This window comes from Taudactylus pleione, unplaced genomic scaffold, assembly GCF_031769625.1.
Source record: "Taudactylus pleione unplaced genomic scaffold, aTauple2 ptg000231l, whole genome shotgun sequence".
Lineage (NCBI taxonomy): Eukaryota > Metazoa > Chordata > Amphibia > Anura > Myobatrachidae > Taudactylus > Taudactylus pleione.
This window is the reverse complement of record NW_028284633.1, coordinates 4,394,583-4,417,011: the sequence shown is the minus strand read 5'-3', so window position 1 is coordinate 4,417,011 and position 22,429 is coordinate 4,394,583. Positions and strand designations below refer to the sequence as shown.

General features: G+C 46.1%; 1 protein-coding gene across 3 annotated transcripts in view; it reads left to right on the top strand.

Moving 5' to 3' along the window:
- Window positions 1–20,860, top strand: part of CLCN1 (chloride voltage-gated channel 1) — a 257,489-nt gene extending 236,629 nt beyond the window's left edge. For all 3 annotated transcript variants that reach the window (XM_088479387.1, XM_088479388.1, XM_088479386.1), the window contains 6 exons: window positions 11,284–11,353; window positions 12,530–12,609; window positions 12,881–12,916; window positions 14,132–14,236; window positions 15,045–15,131; window positions 17,611–20,860. In XM_088479387.1, coding sequence (XP_088335513.1) covers window positions 11,284–11,353; window positions 12,530–12,609; window positions 12,881–12,916; window positions 14,132–14,236; window positions 15,045–15,131; window positions 17,611–17,910 — 678 coding nt within the window. In that variant the 3' untranslated portion in view covers window positions 17,911–20,860. The remainder of the gene's footprint in view (window positions 1–11,283; window positions 11,354–12,529; window positions 12,610–12,880; window positions 12,917–14,131; window positions 14,237–15,044; window positions 15,132–17,610) is intronic.
- Window positions 20,861–22,429: the final 1,569 nt, after the last annotated feature.

The following is a 22,429-nucleotide window of genomic DNA, read 5'->3' as shown; positions in this document are numbered from 1 at the left end:
TAGACATAGTATACACACATAACAGGTACGTCATAGTGTATGAATAACGCAGGGTCAGAGAGACAGGCTCCTGCTTATAGATATAGTATATACACATAACAGGTACGTCATAGTGTATGAATAACGCAGGGTCAGAAAGACAGGCTCCTGCTTATAGACATAGTATACACACATAACAGGTACGTCATAGTGTATGAATAACGCAGGGTCAGAGAGACAGGTTCCTGCTTATAGACATAGTATACACACATAACAGGTACGTCATAGTGTATGAATAACGCAGGGTCAGAGAGACAGGCTCCTGCTTATAGAAATAGTATATACACATAACAGGTACGTCATAGTGTATGAATAACGCAGGGTCAGAGAGACACGTTCCTGCTTATAGACATAGTATATACACATAACAGGTACGTCATAGTGTATGAATAACGCAGGGTCAGAGAGACAGGCTCCTGCTTATAGACATAGTATATACACATAACAGGTACGTCATAGTGTATGAATAACGCAGTGTCAGTAACACTATCATTTTAATCTTAACTCCCTGCAATGTCTTAGAACAATAGAGTTGGAGGAGGGAGCGGGTCTCTTATCTTTCCCTTCTATCCTCCCTACCAGTTACTCTCCCACCTCCTGTTCTCTGGACTGGTTTCCACACGGTAAGGACGCAGAGGTAACTGGATTATAGGTGTCAGGTATTCTTTCTCCACGATGAGTAAAAGCCAACGCTCACGCTACACTGTGGGGTCTATTTACTAAGCTGTGTGAGGAGACAGAGTGAAAAATTATAAGAAAGTGATAAGGTACCAGCCAATCAGCTCCCATCTGTCATTTTTCAAACACAGCCTGTGAGATGACAGTTGGGAGCTGATTGGCTGGCACCTTATCACTTTCTTATCACTTTTCACTCTGGGCCTGATTCAGAGCTGAACGCTCTGACCAGAGAGCTCGCTCTGAATCAGGGCCCTCCTCCATGAAAATGGAGCGGCCTCCTGCACGCTCGTATAGCTGTGGGTGACCACCCACAGCTATAGCGAGCGTCCATGATGATGGTCGCGATGGTCTTGACCATCGCGACTATCGGACTTGCGACGGAGCCCCTGCGGTAGGGTCTCCTTGCCACAAGACCTGGAGTGATTTTGGCTCTATCAGAGCCAAAATCACTCCCACTGACATCACTAGTGATGTCAGTGGGGCCGGCTTCAGACGGTAGGCGTTCCCATGGGAACGCCTCCGTCTGGCAGGCACGCCCCCGGCACCCCCACCAAAGGGGGCGTGCTGTCAATCATCATCGACAGCACGCCCCCTTTGGTGCGAGACCTGGAGCGATGGAAAGCCCGTCGCTCCCCGGGTCTCGCGCATGCGCACGATGGAGCTCCCTCCGTCGTGTGCATGCGCAGTGGGGAACATCGACCCGCTTGCGAGCGTACTGCCGCTCGCGAGCGGGTCTGAATGACCCCCTCTGTCTCCTAACACTACTTAGTAAATAGACCCCTGTATCTTTGTGAGGATATCAGGCTACTTAGTATATGGAATAACACTACTGCTGGCAATCCTAGAATCATTCCGCATGAAGCTATTAGGTGTATAGGAATAATACTGTTACTGGCTCTTTTTGTATCGCTGCCAGAATATCAGGCTGCTGATCAGATGGAAATACTGTATATGTCTGTGGTTGTTCTTCTATTTATATGATATGACAAAACCTGATACTACTGAGACCACTGTATCGGGTTGCTAAATTATGGCGTTATCGGTGGTGTTGTTTACCGTACAATGTGACAAACCTGACATGCATACATTCATTTATAATAAAGCAGGACGTTGTGCTTCTGAAGCTGTATGAGATTACCAATTATATGGAATAATACTACAATCACCACTGCTGTCATTACAGGATATGGAAAAATCTGAGATCTCTTGAGACCTGAAAACATGTCACTGCATCAAGCTATACACTATGACGTACCTGTTATGTGTGTATACTATGTCTATAAGCAGGAACCTGTCTCTCTGACCCTGCGTTATTCATACACTATGACGTACCTGTTATGTGTGTATACTATGTCTATAAGCAGGAGCCTGTCTCTCTGACCCTGCGTTATTCATACACTATGACGTACCTGTTATGTGTATATACTATGTCTATAAGCAGGAACCTGTCTCTCTGACCCTGCGTTATTCATACACTATGATGTACCTGTCATGTGTGTATACTACGTCTATAAGCAGGAGCCTGTCTCTCTGACACTGCTGTATTCATACACTATGACGTACCTGTCATGTGTGTATACTATGTCTATAAGCAGGAACCTGTCTCTCTGACCCTGCGTTATTCATACACTATGATGTACCTGTCATGTGTGTATACTACGTCTATAAGCAGGAGCCTGTCTCTCTGACCCTGCGTTATTCATACACTATGACGTACCTGTTATGTGTGTATACTATTTCTATAAGCAGGAGCCTGTCTCTCTGACACTGCATTATTCATACACTATGATGTACCTGTTATGTGTGTATACTATGTCTATAAGCAGGAACCTGTCTCTCTGACCCTGCGTTATTCATACACTATGACGTACCTGTTATGTGTATATACTATGTCTATAAGCAGGAACCTGTCTCTCTGACCCTGAGTTATTCATACACTATGATGTACCTGTTATGTGTGTATACTATGTCTATAAGCAGGAACCTGTCTCTCTGACCCTGCGTTATTCATACACTATGACGTACCTGTTATGTGTGTATACTATGTCTATAAGCAGGAACCTGTCTCTCTGACCCTGCGTTATTCATACACTATGACGTACCTGTTATGTGTGTATACTATTTCTATAAGCAGGAGCCTGTCTCTCTGACCCTGCGTTATTCATACACTATGACGTACCTGTTATGTGTGTATACTATGTCTATAAGCAGGAGCCTGTCTCTCTGACCCTGCGTTATTCATACACTATGACGTACCTGTTATGTGTGTATACTATGTCTATAAGCAGAAGCCTGTCTCTCTGACCCTGCTGTATTCATATACTATGACGTACCTGTTATGTGTGTATACTATGTCTATAAGCAGGAACCTGTCTCTCTGACACTGCGTTATTCATACACTATGACGTACCTGTTATGTGTGTATACTATGTCTATAAGCAGGAGCCTGTCTCTCTGACCCTGCGTTATTCATACACTATGATGTACCTGTCATGTGTGTATACTACGTCTATAAGCAGGAGCCTGTCTCTCTGACACTGCTGTATTCATACACTATGACGTACCTGTTATGTGTGTATACTATGTCTATAAGCAGGAGCCTGTCTCTCTGACCCTGCGTTATTCACACAATGATGTACCTGTCATGTGTGTATACTACGTCTATAAGCAGGAGCCTGTCTCTCTGACCCTGCGTTATTCATACACTATGACGTACCTGTTATGTGTGTATACTATTTCTATAAGCAGGAGCCTGTCTCTCTGACACTGCATTATTCATACACTATGACGTACCTGTTATGTGTGTATACTATGTCTATAAGCAGGAGCCTGTCTCTCTGACCCTGCGTTATTCATACACTATGACGTACCTGTTATGTGTGTATACTATGTCTATAAGCAGGAACCTGTCTCTCTGACCCTGCGTTATTCATACACTATGACGTACCTGTTATGTGTGTATACTATGTCTATAAGCAGGAGCCTGTCTCTCTGACCCTGCGTTATTCATACACTATGACGTACCTGTTATGTGTGTATACTATGTCTATAAGCAGGAGCCTGTCTCTCTGACCCTGCGTTATTCATACACTATGATGTACCTGTCATGTGTGTATACTACGTCTATAAGCAGGAGCCTGTCTCTCTGACACTGCTGTATTCATACACTATGACGCACCTGTAATGTGTGTATACTATGTCTATAAGCAGGAACCTGTCTCTCTGACCCTGCGTTATTCATACACTATGACGTACCTGTTATGTGTGTATACTATGTCTATAAGCAGGAACCTGTCTCTCTGACCCTGCGTTATTCATACACTATGACGTACCTGTTATGTGTGTATACTATGTCTATAAGCAGGAGCCTGTCTCTCTGACCCTGCGTTATTCATACACTATGACGTACCTGTTATGTGTGTATACTATGTCTATAAGCAGGAGCCTGTCTCTCTGACCCTGCGTTATTCATACACTATGACGTACCTGTTATGTGTGTATACTATGTCTATAAGCAGGAGCCTGTCTCTCTGACCCTGCGTTATTCATACACTATGACGTACCTGTTATGTGTGTATACTATGTCTATAAGAAGGAGACTGTCTCTCTGACTCTGCGTTATTCATACACTATGACGTACCTGTTATGTGTATATACTATGTCTATAAGCAGGAGCCTGTCTCTCTGACACTGCATTATTCATACACTATGACGTACCTGTTATGTGTGTATACTATGTCTATAAGCAGGAACCTGTCTCTCTGACCCTGCGTTATTCATACACTATGACGTACCTGTAATGTGTGTATACTATTTCTATAAGCAGGAACCTGTCTCGCTGACCCTGCGTTATTCATACACTATGACGTACCTGTTATGTGTGTATACTATTTCTATAAGCAGAAGCCTGTCTCTCTGACCCTGCGTTATTCATACACTATGACGTACCTGTTATGTGTGTATACTATGTCTATAAGAAGGAGACTGTCTCTCTGACCCTGCGTTATTCATACACTATGACGTACCTGTTATGTGTGTATACTATGTCTATAAGCAGGAGCCTGTCTCTCTGACCCTGCGTTATTCATACACTATGACGTACCTGTTATGTGTGTATACTATGTCTATAAGCAGGAGCCTGTTTCTCTGACCCTGAGTTATTCATACACTATGACGTACCTGTTATGTGTGTATACTATGTCTATAAGCAGGAGCCTGTCTCTCTGACCCTGCGTTATTCATACACTATGACGTACCTGTTATGTGTGTATACTATTTCTATAAGCAGGAGCCTGTCTCTCTGACCCTGCGTTATTCATACACTATGACGTACCTGTAATGTGTGTATACTATTTCTATAAGCAGGAGCCTGTCTCGCTGACCCTGCGTTATTCATACACTATGATGTACCTGTTATGTGTGTATACTATTTCTATAAGCAGGAACCTGTCTCTTTGACCCTGCGTTATTCATACACTATGACGTACCTGTTATGTGTGTATACTATGTCTATAAGCAGGAGCCTGTCTGTCTGACACTGCATGAAACTATTAATCAGGATAGGAACATTACAGCTGCTCGCTATCTGCCTCAGAAACAATGATGTGCAAACGTAATATGCTGTCTCTGAGAATGTAACACATGATGGTAACGGATGTGATATCTGACAGGATTGTGTATATTAGTGTTCTATTATTTTATATATTTATTGGCCTTTTTTCAGTCTCTCTCAGGCTTTTCTGAGGTCTTTGCTTTAGGTCCTTGCTGGAGAAAACCTGGTTACCTGTGGTAATGTACTACTGTATGTATTAACAAATAAATAAATGATATGCGCCTAAGTATCACTATATAAAAACACCTGCATTATAGCGTTGGTGTTAATAAATATTTTCGCCCATATACAGAGCAATATTGGGAAATTATCTCCATTATTATAGAAAACTTATTTGCTTAATTGTTTTGTTTTTTGTTTTTTTAAGGAGGATACTGATAAGGCCTCTGTGTGTCTTTTTGATCACCAGAAAGACGATTATAATATTTTTCACTTTTCTATTATAATGTATACCTAATAAAAATAATATTTGAAACAAAATTACAAATAAGAGATCCCTCAAAAAGATGTTACTTCCTTTGTTTTACTTTCTTGTCATAACCTACTCGTATAGCCTAGAAACATTAGCCCTGGGGAGCACCAGCAACACTGAGTACGTAACACTGGGTAATGAGCCACTTCATGCTGTAACAGTATTGTTGGTACATATTGACTGATTATTGCCGTGTGCTATATGTTTGAGTTTGGTGCAGGATCTTCCCTTCTCCATATTTAATAATGTACAATAATGGTTTTACTTGCTAAGCATAAATAGTACTGTCATCCCGGGCGAGTAGCTGATAAGTGGAATAACTAAGAGGCTCTGACTGCAGCATCTGATAAACAGACATCAGTGACATATGGGGATCAATATATGATAATTACCACTGTGTGTTTATAAGTCTCCCGACTATTCCTCAGTACAGCGGCAACAACAACACTGAAATTAAAATGAAAAGGCAGATTAGAACAGGAAGGGCAGAGAGCAATATAACTATAATAACATGCAGGGCAGAGAGCAATATAACTATAGTAACAGGCAGGGCAGAGAGCAATATAACTATAGTAACAGGCAGGGCAGAGAGCAATATAACTATAGTAACAGGAAGGGCAGAGAGAAATATAACTATAGTAACAGGAAGGGCAGAGAGCAATATAATTATAGTAACAGGAAGGGCAGAGAGAAATATAACTATAGTAACAGGAAGGGCAGAGAGCAATATAACTATAGTAACAGGCAGGGCAGAGAGCAATATAACTATAGTAACAGGAAGGGCAGAGAGCAATATAACTATAATAACAGGCAGGGCAGAGAGCGATATAACTATAGTAACAGGCAGGGCAGAGAGCGATATAACTATAGTAACAGGCAGGGCAGAGAGCAATATAACTATAGTAACAGGCAGGGCAGAGAGCGATATAACTATAGTAACAGGAAGGGCAGAGAGCAATATAACTATAATAACAGGAAGGGCAGAGAGCAATATAACTATAGTAACAGGCAGGGCAGAGAGCAATATAACTATAATAACAGGAAGGGCAGAGAGCAATATAACTATAGTAACAGGCAGGGCAGAGAGCGATATAACTATAGTAGCAGGCAGGGCAGAGAGCAATATAACTATAGCAACATGCATGGCAGAGCCAATATAACCATAGTAACAGGCAGGACAGAGAGCAATATAACTATAGTAACAGGCAGGGCAGAGAGCAATATAACTATAGCAACAGGCAGGGCAGAGAGCGATATAACTATAGTAACAGGCAGGGCAGACAGCAATAATACTATAGCAAGAGGCAGGGCAGACAGCAATATAACTGTAGTAACAGGCAGGGCAGAGAGCATTATAACTATAGTAACAGGCAGGGCAGAAAGCAATATAACTATAGCAACATGCATGACAGAGAGCAATATAACTCTAGTCACAGGCAGGGCAGCGAACAATATAACTATAGTAACAGGCAGGGCAGAGAACAATATAACTCTAGTCACAGGCAGGGCAGCGAACAATATAACTATAGCAACAGGAAGGGCAGAGAGCAATATAACTATAGTAACAGGAAGGGCAGAAAGCAATATAACTATAGTAACAGGCAGGGCAGAGAGCAATATAACTATAGTAACAGGCAGGGCAGAGAGCAATATAACTATAGTAACAGGCAGGGCAGAAAGCAATATAACTATAGTAACAGGCAGGGCAGAGAGCAATATAACTATAGTAGCAGGCAGGACAGAGAGCAATATGACTATAGTAACAGGCAGGGCAGACAGCGATATAACTATAGCAACAGGAAGGACAGAGAGCAATATAACTATAGCAACAGGCAGGGCAGACAGCAATATAACTATAGTAACAGGCAGGGCAGAGAGTAATATAACTATAGCAACAGGCAGGGCAGAGAGCAATAATACTATAGTAGCAGGCAGGACAGAGAGCAATATGACTATAGTAACAGGCAGGGCAGACAGCGATATAACTATAGCAACAGGAAGGACAGAGAGCAATATAACTATAGCAACAGGCAGGGCAGACAGCAATATAACTATAGTAACAGGCAGGGCAGAGAGTAATATAACTATAGCAACAGGCAGGGCAGAGAGCAATAATACTATAGCATCAGACAGGGCAGACAGCAATAATACTATAGCAGCAGGCAGGACAGAGAGCAATATAACTATAGTAACAGGCAGGGGCTGGCTGGCAACTTTTAGCCTGGGGGGCAAATGCATGCAGGCGGCCCTGGCAGAGGAGTAGCGTGTAGCCAGGGTGCCCGAAAGAACCTGCGTGCTACGGCGCCCCCCCCCTCTGGAGAGGACACCTTTATGCAGGCCTCGAGTAGTGCCCCCAGTAGTGATCCCCCCTATGCAGTGCCCCTTGTGACCCCAGTAGTAAGCCCCTTATATAGTGCCCCCAGTAGTGGTAATCCTTATGCAGTGCCCCTTAAATAGTGGCCCCAGTTGTAGTCTTCCCCCTATGCAATACCCCCACTATTGCCCTTTATATAGAGCCCCCAGCAGTGATCCCTCGATGCAGTGCCCCCAGTGGTAATCCCCTCCCCCCTATGTAGTGCCCCTAGTAGTAGTCCCCTCCCCCCTATGCAATGCCCCTAGTAGTAGTCCCCTTGTAGTAGTCCCCCCCAGTAGTAGTACCCCCCTTGTAGTACCCCCAGTAGTAGTCCCCCCCTTGTAGTGCCCCCAGTAGTAGTAGTCCCCCCCTTGTAGTGCCACCAGTAGTAGTATTCCCCCCTCCTTGTAGTGCCCCCAGTTGTAGTAGTCCCCCCCCTTGTAGCGCCCCCAGTAGTAGTATTCCCCCCTCCTTGTAGTGCCCCCAGTAGTAGTAGTCCTCCCCCCCTTGTAGCGCCCCTGTAGTAGTAGTCCTCCCCCCCTTGTAGCGCCCCAGTAGTAGTAGTCCCCCCCTTTGTAGTGCCCCCAGTAGTGGTCTCCTCCTTATAGTGCCCCCAGTAGTAGTACCCCCCTTGTAGTGCCCCCAGTAGTAGTAGTCCCCCCCCTTGTAGTGCCCCCAGTAATAGTAGTCCCCCCTTTGTAGTGCCACCAGTAGTAGTATTCCCCCCTCCTTGTAGTGCCCCCAGTAGTAGTAGTCCCCCCCCCTTGTAGCGCCCCCAGTAGTAGTATTCCCCCCTCCTTGTAGTGCCCCCAGTAGTAGTAGTCCTCCCCCCCTTGTAGCGCCCCAGTAGTAGTAGTCCCCCCCTTTGTAGTGCCCCCAGTAGTGGTCTCTTCCTTATAGTGCCAGACCCCCGCAGTAGACACACATAACATTAAAAAAAACCCACTTACCTGACACCCGCTCCTGCTCCTGGTGCCGCCGCCGAGATCAGCTCCTCCGTCCGACGCTTTGCATTATGGGAGTGACGCGTCATGGGAGTGTCCGGCTCTGGCAGTGGGAGCAGCAGCCGATGAGAGTCTGTCAGACTCTCATTGGCTGCTGCTCACAACAAACACACAGCTGCTGCAGCCGGCGGCTGTGTGTTTGTCACTTGTGTAGCGCTGACCGAACTCTGTCCGGTCAGCGCTACACACGCGGTGCAATCTGTGTTACAGTGACACAGACGGCCCGCTGCCCGGGGGGCACATGGCACCCTGCCCCCCGGCCCAGCCTGCCACTGGTAACAGGCAGGGCAGAGAGCAATAATACTGTAGTAACAGGCAGGGCAGACAACAATAATACTATGGCAAGGGGCAGGGCAGACAGCAATAATACTATAGCAACAGGCAGGGCAGAGAGCAATAATACTATAGCAACATGCAGGGCAGACAGCAATAATACTGTAGTAACAGGCAGGGCAGAGAGCAATATAACTATAGTAACAGGCAGGGCAGTCAGCAATAATACTATAGCGACAGGCAGGGCAGACAGCAATAATACTGTAGTAACAGGCAGGGCAGAGAGCAATATAACTATAGTAACAGGCAGGGCAGTCAGCAATAATACTGTAGTAACAGGCAGGGCAGACAGCAATAATACTGTAGTAACAGGCAGGGCAGAGAGCAATAATACTATGGCAAGGGGCAGGGCAGACAGCAATAATACTATAGTAACAGGCAGGGCAGACAGCAATAATACTGTAGTAACAGGCAGGGCAGAGAGCAATAAAACTATAACAACAGGCAGGGCAGACAGCAATAATACTATAGCAACAGGCAGGACAGAGAGCAATAATACTATGGCAAGGGGCAGGGCAGACAACAATAATACTGTAGTAACAGGCAGGGCAGACAGCAATAATACTGTAGTAACAGGCAGGGCAGACAGCAATAATACTATAACAACAGGCAGGGCAGACAGCAATAATACTATAGCAACAGGCAGGGCAGACAGCAATAAAACTATAACAACAGGCAGGACAGAGAGCAATAATACTATGGCAAGGGGCAGGGCAGACAACAATAATACTGTAGTAACAGGCAGGACAGACAGCAATAATACTGTAGTAACAGGCAGGGCAGAGAGCAATAATACTATAGCAACAGGCAGGGCAGAGAGCAATACTACTATAGCAACAGGCAGGGCAGACAGCAATAATACTGTAGTAACAGGCAGGGCAGACAGCAATAAAACTATAACAACAGGCAGGACAGAGAGCAATAATACTATGGCAAGGGGCAGGGCAGACAACAATAATACTGTAGTAACAGGCAGGGCAGACAGCAATAATACTGTAGTAACAGGCAGGGCAGAGAGCAATAATACTGTAGTAACAGGCAGGGCAGAGAGCAATACTACTATAGCAACAGGCAGGGCAGACAGCAATAATACTGTAGTAACAGGCAGGGCAGACAGCAATAAAACTATAACAACAGGCAGGACAGAGAGCAATAATACTATGGCAAGGGGCAGGGCAGACAACAATAATACTGTAGTAACAGGCAGGACAGACAGCAATAATACTGTAGTAACAGGCAGGGCAGAGAGCAATAATACTATAGCAACAGGCAGGGCAGAGAGCAATAATACTATGGCAAGGGGCAGGGCAGACAAAAATAATACTGTAGTAACAGGCAGGGCAGACAGCAATAATACTGTAGTAACAGGCAGGGCAGACAGCAATAATACTGTAGTAACAGGCAGGGCAGACAACAATAATACTATGGCAAGGGGCAGGGCAGAGAGCAATAATACTATAGCAACAGGCAGGGCAGAGAGCAATAATACTATGGCAAGGGGCAGGGCAGACAACAATAATACTATGGCAAGGGGCAGGACAGACAGCAATAATACTATAGCAACAGGCAGGGCAGACAGCAATAATACTATAGCAACAGGCAGGGCAGTCAGCAATAATACTGTAGCAACAGGCAGGGCAGTCAGCAATAATACTGTAGTAACAGGCAGGGCAGACAGCAATAATACTGCAGTAACAGGCAGGGCAGACAGCAATAATACTATAACAAGCGATTTGCCGCTATAAGAAAATACCCAGAAAGACCAATTTCTCTATGTGACTCTTTACTGCAGCTTGAGGAATGCAACGGCCCCATCACCCCACATAGATCAGCGGAGGAGGCGACGACCGCACCACAACCAGGTATTTATTTGTTTAGTAACGGTGTAAAGCTTGTGCCGTCGCGGTTTTCAGAAAAGTTTGCAAAGTTACAAATAATTGCTCAATACGTGAAAATCAGTGTGTGGGTGAGAATCAGGTCAGAAATGCCACATTGCATATCAGTCCCATCATATAGAGATGTCATTACTGTGATCCCGTCACACCACAAGGAACGCCGCAATGGCTGGTAATGGCTTCTTCATGGCGCAGTACTGGCGCCAGCTCCCTTATAACACTTCCACTAATAAGTGCAGTCACAGGTCTCCGGCTTGGCTACAAGTTACACAGTGTTAGTACAGCTAGGCAGGGGCCCAGGATTGCTCAGGTTAAGTAATGCTGCATTTGGGAGATGACACGGCCATTATGCTATGTACAATCCTGAGCATTGGGGTCATCATGGAAATCAGGGGTACCAGAAAAACTATTTCTACCCCCTAACCCTAACCCTCCCTTAGGGGTGCCTAACCCTAACCTTCCCTTCCCCCCCAGTGCCTCACCCTAATCCCCCCTCTAAGTGCCTAAACCTAACCCCCCCTTCCCCGCCGCTTAAACCTAAGTCCCCTGGGGGGTGCCTAACCCTAAGTCCCCCCCGGGGGTGCCTAAATCTAACCCTCCCTTCCCCTAGCCTAAACCTAACCTCCCGGGGAGGGGTGCATGACCCTAAGCCCCCCCCCCTGCGCGGCTATCCGCTCTCGGCGCCCGGCGTCCCTTCCATCGGGATGCCGGCGTCGGGCTCCCGGCATATGTCTAATGACAGTCGTCGGCATATCGACACCTGTCTTTAGACCCTTGCCGGGATATGACAGTCGGAAGCTGGCTGTCGGAATTAGGTCCACCAGATTCCCGACTGCATACCGTACTGACAATTAACTGCGGAACATTGGATGCCAGATTGTTAGTTTGTCACTCGCCAAACCCCAGAGGTTTTATGCAGGGTGCAGTTAAATTTTGGGTAGCATAGAAGTGACAATTTGGGTGTAATAGGGGGACACTATATTTGCACTAACAAACATTTTTACTCATTGTGCCAGATTGAATTGTACCCAAAGTAAGCACTAATGCATTTAATGATATTTCTTATGTATTTTTTTATCTATGTATTTATGTAATTTGCATCTCTCCTCATTAGATGTATTAATTGTAAACGTCACATTTCAGCCAGTTGCTGTCAGAGGTTTCGATCTTCTTTTGCAAGAATCTTCCGTACTGAGGATGCCAAACCCAAAGACCCCCCACAGGTGCGCAGAGTTGTGTTGCTGGTGTCAGATAGGTGCAGTGGGCTAGATTTACCAAGACGCGGTTTGTCAAAGTCGCTGGTCATCGGCAGCTGTGACTAATAGTTATAAAAGGGCACTAGGAACAAATGATGAACTGTGCTGGTTTATTCCTATTGCCAATGTAAAATTATCAGCCAAAGCTGCCGATGATCGCGAATTGTACAAACCCCACAGTCTGCATGAGAGGGATTCACGTGAAGTCACAGGACGGTAACTTCTTGTCTCCCCGCAGGAATTGGAACCTGAGGACACGATGACACCAGAGGAGGTGAGAGGCTGTAGGGATGGGAGACAGCAGTAGATAAATTGCTATGAGTGAGACACGAAGGGACACGTATGGTCGGTGCTGATGGACAGCAACACGGTACCGGGAGAAGAAAGTTGTTTCCATGATAATGGAGCTCCTCTGACAGTAATTGTAGTTGGGAACATTCTTCCAGACCATGAGCCTGTGCAGACAATGGAGTATTAGCGGTGTCCTCACAGTCTGAAACTCCATGGGGGGAATTGAATTAGTTTTGGGGTTTGAATTCCCCTCCAATAAACCATTGGAGCCAACTTTTCAATGTGATTTGGGGTACCCCCCGCCCAATGACTGAGAAATGGCATCCAATATGACCCCTCCCCTCTAGGCACACAATTCTACGCTCTTGAACTGATCACTTAATTCATGATTGTAGTCACCTGTGTCTAAGCAGCCTTCTCCTCCATTAATTAGTATAACACAGGTGACTGCAATTATAAATGAAGTGGGAATTCCATGTGCGGGGAGTTTTGTACATGGTGGACGGGGTCATGTTGGAGGGTCTTACCCAGGACCCTACAGAGCTGGCTCTTGTGCATGAGACATGTAACAATATGATACAATACAATAGACACTTTCACTTCAGGAGACCTCAGAGCAGTGGAGAGTTCTCGGAAACCCCTCTGCTGCGTGCTCCCTCCACTGTGTTTGCCCCTCCACCAACTGCTCCATCCGCTGTGTGACCCCATCTCTGCACACCCCAGTCGCTGCATGCCCCATCCGCTGTGTGCCCCCTTTGTTGTGTGCCCCATCCGCTGCATGCCCCCTCTGCTGTGTACCCCACTCACTGTGTGCCCCCTCAGCTGTGTGCTCTCCATTGCTGTGTGCCGCACCCTTCACTATGTGTCCCATCCACTGTATGCCCCCTCTGCTGTGTACCCCACTCACTGTGTGCCTCCTCCACTGCATACCACCTCTACTGTGTGCCAACTTCACTGCGTGCCACCCGTGCCACCTCTACTGTGTGCCCCACTTGCAGCATGCTCCCGCCACTGTATGCCCTGCTAAGTACGCTCATCTTGCTTGTGGAAGATGGGAAAATCTAGACACACTTGCGCCAGTTAAGACTCATGGCCGTTCCCCCTGTGCTTCTGCGCTGCAAGGCCGCTGTTTGGCACTGTGTAATGCCCTGCAGGGTAATGGCAGAACAGATCATTTATACAGCTTTGACATTTACAGAGCGCAGTCTGGGAGCAGCAGGAGCTGGGGAAGAAGGCCTCATTTGACAGCTGCCTAATAGACCCATCACCATTCCAGCTGGTGGAGAGGACGTCACTCCATAAGGTGCGTCACGTGCTCATTGCTCAGCGTTACCTGGAACACGGCCCAGGCAGATAGCAGACATGTGAGTGTCCCCTGTAAGTGACATCCAGTCATTGGGGCGGAATCTAAGGGGTACATGTACTAAAGTGAGAGTTTTTAGAAGTGAGTTTTATAAGAGATGTTACCCATATCAACCAATCAGGTTCTAGCTATTATCTTCTAGAAGGTGCTAGTTAAATGTTTAGTAGAATCTGATTGGTTGCCATGGGCAACATCTCCGCTTCTAAAACTCACTTCTAAAAACACTCCCTTTAGTAAATGTACCCCTAAGTCTCACATATGGGGCAGTGTGCATGAATCTCGTGGACTACAGAATACTGCACAGGTGCCAAAGAAACAAACTGGCTTCTGCCGGATCAGGTATCCGAATATGGACAGAGGGCCTGATTCAGCAAGGAACGCAAATGCGAATGCAATAGCGATTACAGACCGAGATGTGTCCCCGGAGGCTAAAGGCGCAGTATGCCGGGGGGACTTATCTGGTTGTCTATATTTAAAGTTTCATGTTTATACAGGTAAATGAGGTAGTACAATAAAACCGCTGACCACATTTTGGCCAATTACTTGTGAGGTGGTACAGACATCCACAGATATATGGCAGTATGCATTGAACAACATGTTGTGTTTTTTTTTTTTCTGCTTACACTCTTTTCTGACAATCAGATAACGGTAAGATGAGACAGACCGCTATCCTCTATAAAGTATTGAACCTTTTTTGGGGGTACTTTCTGTCATGAGAAGTCTTATGCCCTGTCCTTCTCCCCTACAGACTCACACTCTCTTCTCACTCCTGGGTCTGAGCCAGGTCTATGTCACCAGCGGGGGGAAGCTGAGAGGAGTCATAGCCCTGAAAGAGGTGAGTGGAACAGCAGTGACACCGAGACCAGTAACAGAGACTCGGAACGTAAACACAGTTACAGACAGCGGCGGCTCCAGGGGTGGGGCTGCGGTGCGGCTGGTAGTGTTTGGCAGCGTTTGGAGTGGCAGTTGGTGTGGCCCGCCCCTATTTAAATTTCTCTGGAGCCATCACTGGTTACAAATACCGCCCAGCTCATGAGACCTATGTCTTATATAATAACTGTACTTGTTCTTTTCCACACTAGGACATAATTAAATAAACTGTTGTCACTTAATTTTATGTTGTACCATGAAGTCTACATGAATTTGGCCTTTGGGACATAGAACATGGAATTTCCAGGTATTAGCTAGGTCTGGTGTTATCATCCTGTTGCCCAGAGGCAGACTTACGGCTCAGGCCGCCCCTAGGCGCTACATTATTGTCGAACCCCCCTCGCAACGGGATGTAATTATGAGACCGGCCGTCGGTCTAAATCCCGACGCTGGAGTCCCGACAATGGAGTTAAAATAGGCATCGAAATACCGACGCCTATCTTCATCCCGACGCCGGAATCCAGGAGGACGTGTGCCCGAACAAAGGTAAGCCGGAGCACCCTTAACATTAGCCGTGGGGGAAGGGTAGGATTAGGTTTAGGTAAGTTAGCGGGGTTAGCACATACTTGCCGACTTTAATATTTACCTCTGCGGGAGTTGGTCAGAGATGAGATACTGGTGGGTGGCGGTGACGCCAGACAATCTGCGTCATTAAGCCTCGTCCCCTTGCGGTAAAATACAGCAAACCCCAAATGATGTCATTAGACCACGCCCCCTACTAGCCAACTCGCCGATCCAAATGAAAATTCTCCCTATTTTGCCCACTTCACTACGAAAAATCGGGAGCCTCCCACAGGTCTCGAGTGAGTAGGCAAGTATGGGTTAGTGTTAGGTCTTGGGGGGGAGATTAGGATTAGTCACCCCTAGGGGGGAGGGTTAGACATCACTGGGGGGCCGGTTAGGGTTAAGGTCCCCATACATCAGCAATTGATTGCAGCAATTCTGCAATCGATTGAAAAAGGGAAAGATTTTTATACACAATTGATTGCAAATTGCACAATTGCTGGAATCAATTGCTGATGTATGGGGGCCGTTAGGCACTAAGGCAGGGGGGTTAGGTTTAGGCTCGAAGGGGGTAACTTAAGTTTAGGCACTAACAGGGAGGGTTAGGGTGCGGGGTGCGGAGGGTTAGGGTTAGGCTACAAGAAGGGAGGGTTAAGGGCAGAAGGAGGAGGGTAAGTATACTTAACTGGCCCCTGTCGGTATACCAACCATCAGGATGCCACTGTTGGTATTGTGGCAGGAGACATCCCGACCGCCAGCATTACATACCCATTCCCTCATGGCAGCCTCTCCTCCCACCACTGGTGCTGCATAAAAAAAAGCATCACCGGCTTTGACGCAGGTAAGCAGAATTGTGTGCCATCCCAGCAGGTGGCGCCCCTAGACACATGCCTCATGTGCCTAGTGGTCAATCCACCACTGCTATGGCACCTTAGGCCACATTCCCTCTGCCTGAGCCCTTCCTTATCTGTAGCTATAATAGAAAAAAAAAATCAGCATTTACTTCCTCAAGAATCAGGTTCTCCTTGTTACAGTATAAGGTGTTATACACACAACAGGCTGATTATATCCAGCATCTATTGTATATTTTATGTTTATGCAAATCACTGCACATTGTTCATATATATTACCGGCACACGCACTTAGCTTATGTGGGGCTGAAACACCTACAACTAATCTGGCAACATAACGTACACTGACCCTGCTTCCCGTGTGGTCCAATGGCCCCAATGTTACAATGACGCACCTCCCACTTCTGACACCAGCACCTCCTGGGGGAGTGGGTTATAGCCTGCAAGTATGATTGGGACGACGTGACCCATTGGTGCGAGGTTTGTTGTGGCTGAATAAACATCCTCTGTAAAGCGCTGCGGAGCTACTGTATATGAATGAAGGATGAGGATGATCATAATAATATTTATATACAGTATGTAGGAGGACCACAGCCAGGAGAAAGGAATTTTAGGTCAGTGCGGCAATGTATATTAATTTACAGCACAATGAAACTAATATAGGGTCTGTTTAGTTCAGTATAAATGATGAGTTTTGATTGTGACTTATAATCGGTGAGTTGTGATGTCATCATTAAGGTTTTGTTATAGAATAATTTGGTAATAAAGGGAATAACGTGCCCCCTGCTGTAATATAATAATGATGTTATTTGTCCTGTATGGAAGCACTTAGTTTATGGGCCTGCGCCCTTGTGCTTTATATAACACTACTCAATGACTTGTAATACCATTATAGTGGACAGACAGCATTGGGTATATATCCAGAATACAATGCACATTTATCAGGTATGAATACTGATATACAAGTAGCAAATACAAATCGTCTGTAGGAACTTTAATTAATAATGTATGTCTCTTTTTTTCCATCAGCTGCAAAAGGCCATAGAGGGCACTGCCCAGTCAGGCGTCCGTCTGCGCCCCCCATTTGCTAGCTTCCGTGATGCCAGCCGCTCCCTGTCTCACAAGAATTCCCAGAGAACGGTTCCCAAGGCTCCTCCATCTCCCGACCCTTCCATGCTCCCCGACGAGCCCACCATCCTAGCCACGCCGGAAGTGACGCCAGACTCCGAGCTAGACGACCTTTCCGGTCAGGGATCAGAGAACGTGTCGCAGATCCTGAGGGACTTTCAGGTGTTTCCCGAGCACAGTGAAGACGAGGTGCCACTGTAACGTAAAGCCAAGATGCCATGGGGCATGATATGGCTTCCACTATCTATGAGCGAGGCTACAGTGTATCCAACGGGGGATCTGAGCACACCAAGAATGTTATGTAGGCTACAGGCTTCTCGGAGTGGGCATCGGTGATCTCCTGTCCCGTTTGCCCCGTCATCCCTATACCTGCTTTACATACTTACATTAAGTACGTGCCATTTATACTGCTACTGAACATGTACATAATGACCTAACCTGTGACGCTAAAATGAGCCTCCGTATTGCGGTACAACAAGAACTTCAACCAAGTATTTGAAGGAACAGTCTCAAAGCTTCTCAGCTATCTTAATACTCTGCATTCCCTGAGAAGACCCTGGCTCCCAGCGTTCTGATGCCAGTGACCACAATGATTACGGAATCCTTATCATCTCTAATGTATCGTTGAGCAGACTAGAAGATAATGGGGGAGATTTATCAAAGCTTGGAGAGAGAGAAGGTGGAACAGCAACCAATCAGCATCTAACCGTCATTTCAAAAACTGTGCTAGATAAATAACTGCTAGATGCTGATTGGTTACTTTGCGACTTCTCTCTCTACCTCTCCCCCTGTGTGCCTTACATTACACATCATAATGTCTCTCACAGCGGTTCCTTCTGCGCCCAAGACTACCTGTAGGAAGGTGGTTATTTCTGACCAGGCTTTTTCTCTCCATAACCTGTGTGCTTAGCACCGAAGCTCCTATGTGACTGCGCAGAAGACCTAACGCACCACCCAATGCTTACTGCAAAGTCCCACATTACATGACGAAAAATAGTGACTACGCAATAGTGCGTTGCGCCCTTGTACTATAATTGGGCCGCCGTCATTTGGAAATTGCAGTCCAGGAATCCCATGTGACCTGAAGCTTGCTCAGGATATAATATCCGCCATGTATATCATGTTAGGCGCCAGATAAAGTGAAAGAGTAATAAGCACCAAATCCTACGTATCCTATACACCAGGGTGCAGCCGGAGCCTGAATTCTTTGGAAAATAAACATTGTAAGATTGAGATTTGGACTGAATAAGAGGGGTTTACCCTGACGAAACCATGATGTGTTAGACCCCTACCTACGGTGTGTACCGAGGGAACAGACTTTTTCCGGGCTGAGCCAGGCAAATCCAGCCAATCACATGACTAGGAATCAGCCGCGACGCGGAGGCATGAGGCATTATGTCATAGGGCGGTATTGGTTCATCCCACAAAATGGGGGACACTTTACAGTCTGAGATTTACACTGACAATGACAAGATATGACAGCTAGCCACTGGCTTATGGATTGTAACACTTATTATGGTACGGAAACCATTGTATCATCATCTGATACAGTTTCATGGCTGACTGATACCCAGTGTGTAAAGCTGTTTCTAAATGTTACATATTTTATACATATTATATAGAATATTATATATTAAGGAGTTCCTACTGTACTTTGCTCATTGCCAGTTTTCATTTTAGTCACATACTGAGTCTTAATGCAGTGACAGCCAGGAACGTGCAGTCAGGGGAGGCAGAGCCTCCCCTGTCATACCTAAGATTTGATGTAGAACTGATTAGAATAGTACAAAGAAGATATTTATAAATTATAAACATCCACTTTGTAATTTTTATAGTTAACACTCACCAGCTTTGTGGAGCACGCGGGGATTGCAGGGAGACGAGAGATGAGACAGCAACGGCTCAGCCTCACTTCTGTATAGTCAGACACTGCTTGCAGAGCTGGGGATGGGGCCACACCATGGGCAGTAAGCTGCACAGAAAGAGAGCTAATAGAGGCATGCCTCTGAGTATGGGGGGCGTGCCTTGAGCACTAATGCACACCTTGGAAGGGCACTGCAGTGTTTAGAGATCGAACTTCAGTCAGCAGTAGCAAGAGAAGACACAGTGATGCGGGTAGGAGAGTGTCATGTGACCAGGAAGTACACTGTAAGTGTTTAGAGATCGATGCCCAGTCAGCAGCAGCAAAATAAGACACAGTGATTCAGGTAGCAGAATCAATGGACACTGAAGCTTAGTGTAGTGAGGGGAGAGTTACAGTGAGTACGGGGTGAGACAGGCTCCCAGCACTCAGACTCATCTCCATGTGTGCCTCCCTGACCCAACTGCACCTCACTGGTGGTAGCAGCCATTACATTACATCTGCAAACCGAAGAAAATGACAAGCAAAGCTGATACCTTGAAGGACACTGTATATGTCTATGTAATTTATATAATCTGTAGGCTCTTATTTTTCTACTAAGATACAATGAGGTTTTATGGAGTCTTGCACTGACTGAATTGTGTGAGATAAACCGATACGTAGGTTTGCGCGACCACACGTGGCTTATTATATAACCGAGACAGAAAATGATTGAGCATTGTCCAATGAGCTGTGAGTGATCCCACGCCAAATGTAATGTCCCTACACAGAGATGAAACGTCGGGGCAATGTGTAATTGCAGAGCAGGTGCAGACAATTATTGCTTTTTCATTTTGATGTTATGATCCTATTGATGCATCTGTGCATTTGTTTAGCGGTTGTGGAGGATGATTAGCGTGACCCAATGCAGTCCTGTGCCCGTATGCCATGTAGTGGGCTCTCTGCCCCTCAACACAAAGGGTGGGGAGAGAGCTGTGCAGTGAAACGCGTCAGGGTTTGCTGTGAAATGTGTGATTGTGAATATATCACACAACGGTTTTGTAAATCTCACTCCACCGTTTTGTACATGTAAAATCGGACTCTGTACGGATGCTTTTATACATAACATTGTGAATTTTGGATCAATGTATTTTAGGTGTACTTGCTCTTTACAGCATATATATGACAATGAAACGCACTTGCACAAATGTTAGCATCACTTACTGTCTCCCGGTCATATTTTGGCCTGCCTTACCCTCTGCTAATCTTCAGTACATTATTTATGTAACAATAAAATATTTTATAATATAATTGGATTGTTCCGTTTGGTTGTTTAGTAGTGAAATTATGTTTAAATACGTCATTCATTACAGAAGACCCAAGACACGAAACGTTGCGCTCACTGTACGCTGTGCAGGTTCAGACAATAATACTGGTAACGCTTAGGCCACACGTGGTGCAGCTTCGTCAGTTCTTAGATTTGTTATATATCTTACGAGCAGGGCCCTCTACCCTCTTGTGCTTCTCCTTACTTTACTTTCATCTACTTCATTCATACTCCCCACTAGGGCACCTAACACTTGGTGCTTATGTTCTGTTGCTTATCTGGGTGTTATGGTCGCTAATGTAACAATGTATATTATCCATGTCCTGTATTGTATTGTACTATAAGTCACTGGTCACCTATTGGTTTATGTACTGTGTAAGGCGCTGCGGAACACTTGTGGCGCCATATAAATAAATGATCATAATAATAGTAATCAGGTAGAACAGCAGTAGCGTGTGACACAGGGAATTACACAGGTCACGGCCGCAACCAGGGAGGGGAGCTGGAGGTGCACGTGCTCTGCTGCACCCGCCGCCAGTGTCCTCCAGCCCGGCGCCGCAGGGGGGCTCCTAGCTGGACGCCCGCTGAGATGTTATTACCAGCGGGCGCCCGGCTCCTTCCCTGCAGCGCTAGTCGGAGGCTGGAGTTCCCTTCTGAACTCCAGCCTCCAGCTCTCCCCACGGGCACTACGGGAGAGATGTCATTATGTCTCTCTCATAGTTCCGAGGAACAGCCGGCCAGACTGGACGTTGGTGGACGTCAGAGCGGGGTTTAAGGTAAGTAATGTGTTTTTTTTTCTGTAAGCGGCACTACAGGGGCATTACCATATGGGCACTACTACAGGGGCATTACCATATGGGCACTACTACAGGGGCATTACCATATTGGCATTACTATGGGGGCATTACCATATTGGCACTACTACAGGGGCATTACAATATGGGCACTACTACAGAGGCATTACCATATGGGCACTACTACAAGGGCATTACTATGGCAGCATTACCATATGGGCACTACTACAGGGGCATTACAATATGGGCACTACTACAGGGGTATTTACTATATGGGCACTACTACAGGGGCATTACTATGGGAGAATTACTATATGGGCACTACTACAGGGGCATTACTTTATGGGCACTACTACAGGAGCATTACCATATGGGCACTACTACAGGGGCATTACTATATGGGCGAGAGGCGAATGAGATTATTAGGGTTAATGTAGTGTGGAGGTGAGATTCATTTAGAGCGGGGGGATGAAGAGAGTGTGGGTATGTGGCAGGCTTCCGAATAAGGAAGGGTGACAGCAGGTGGTGAGTAAGGTGGAGGTTTAGTGTGGTGTGGGTGGAGAAGAGGAGAGGTGACTTGGAGAAAAGAGAGGGTGCAGGGTTTAGTGGTGGTGCAGCAGGACCATGGTGGAAGAGAAGAGAATAATACTGGAGTTATGGGAGATGCAGTGGAGAGTATTAGATGGGATGAAGACAGAGGAGAGGAAGGAGGGAGAGAAGGAGACTATGGGTGGAGGAAAGAGGTGGGAATTTGTGGTA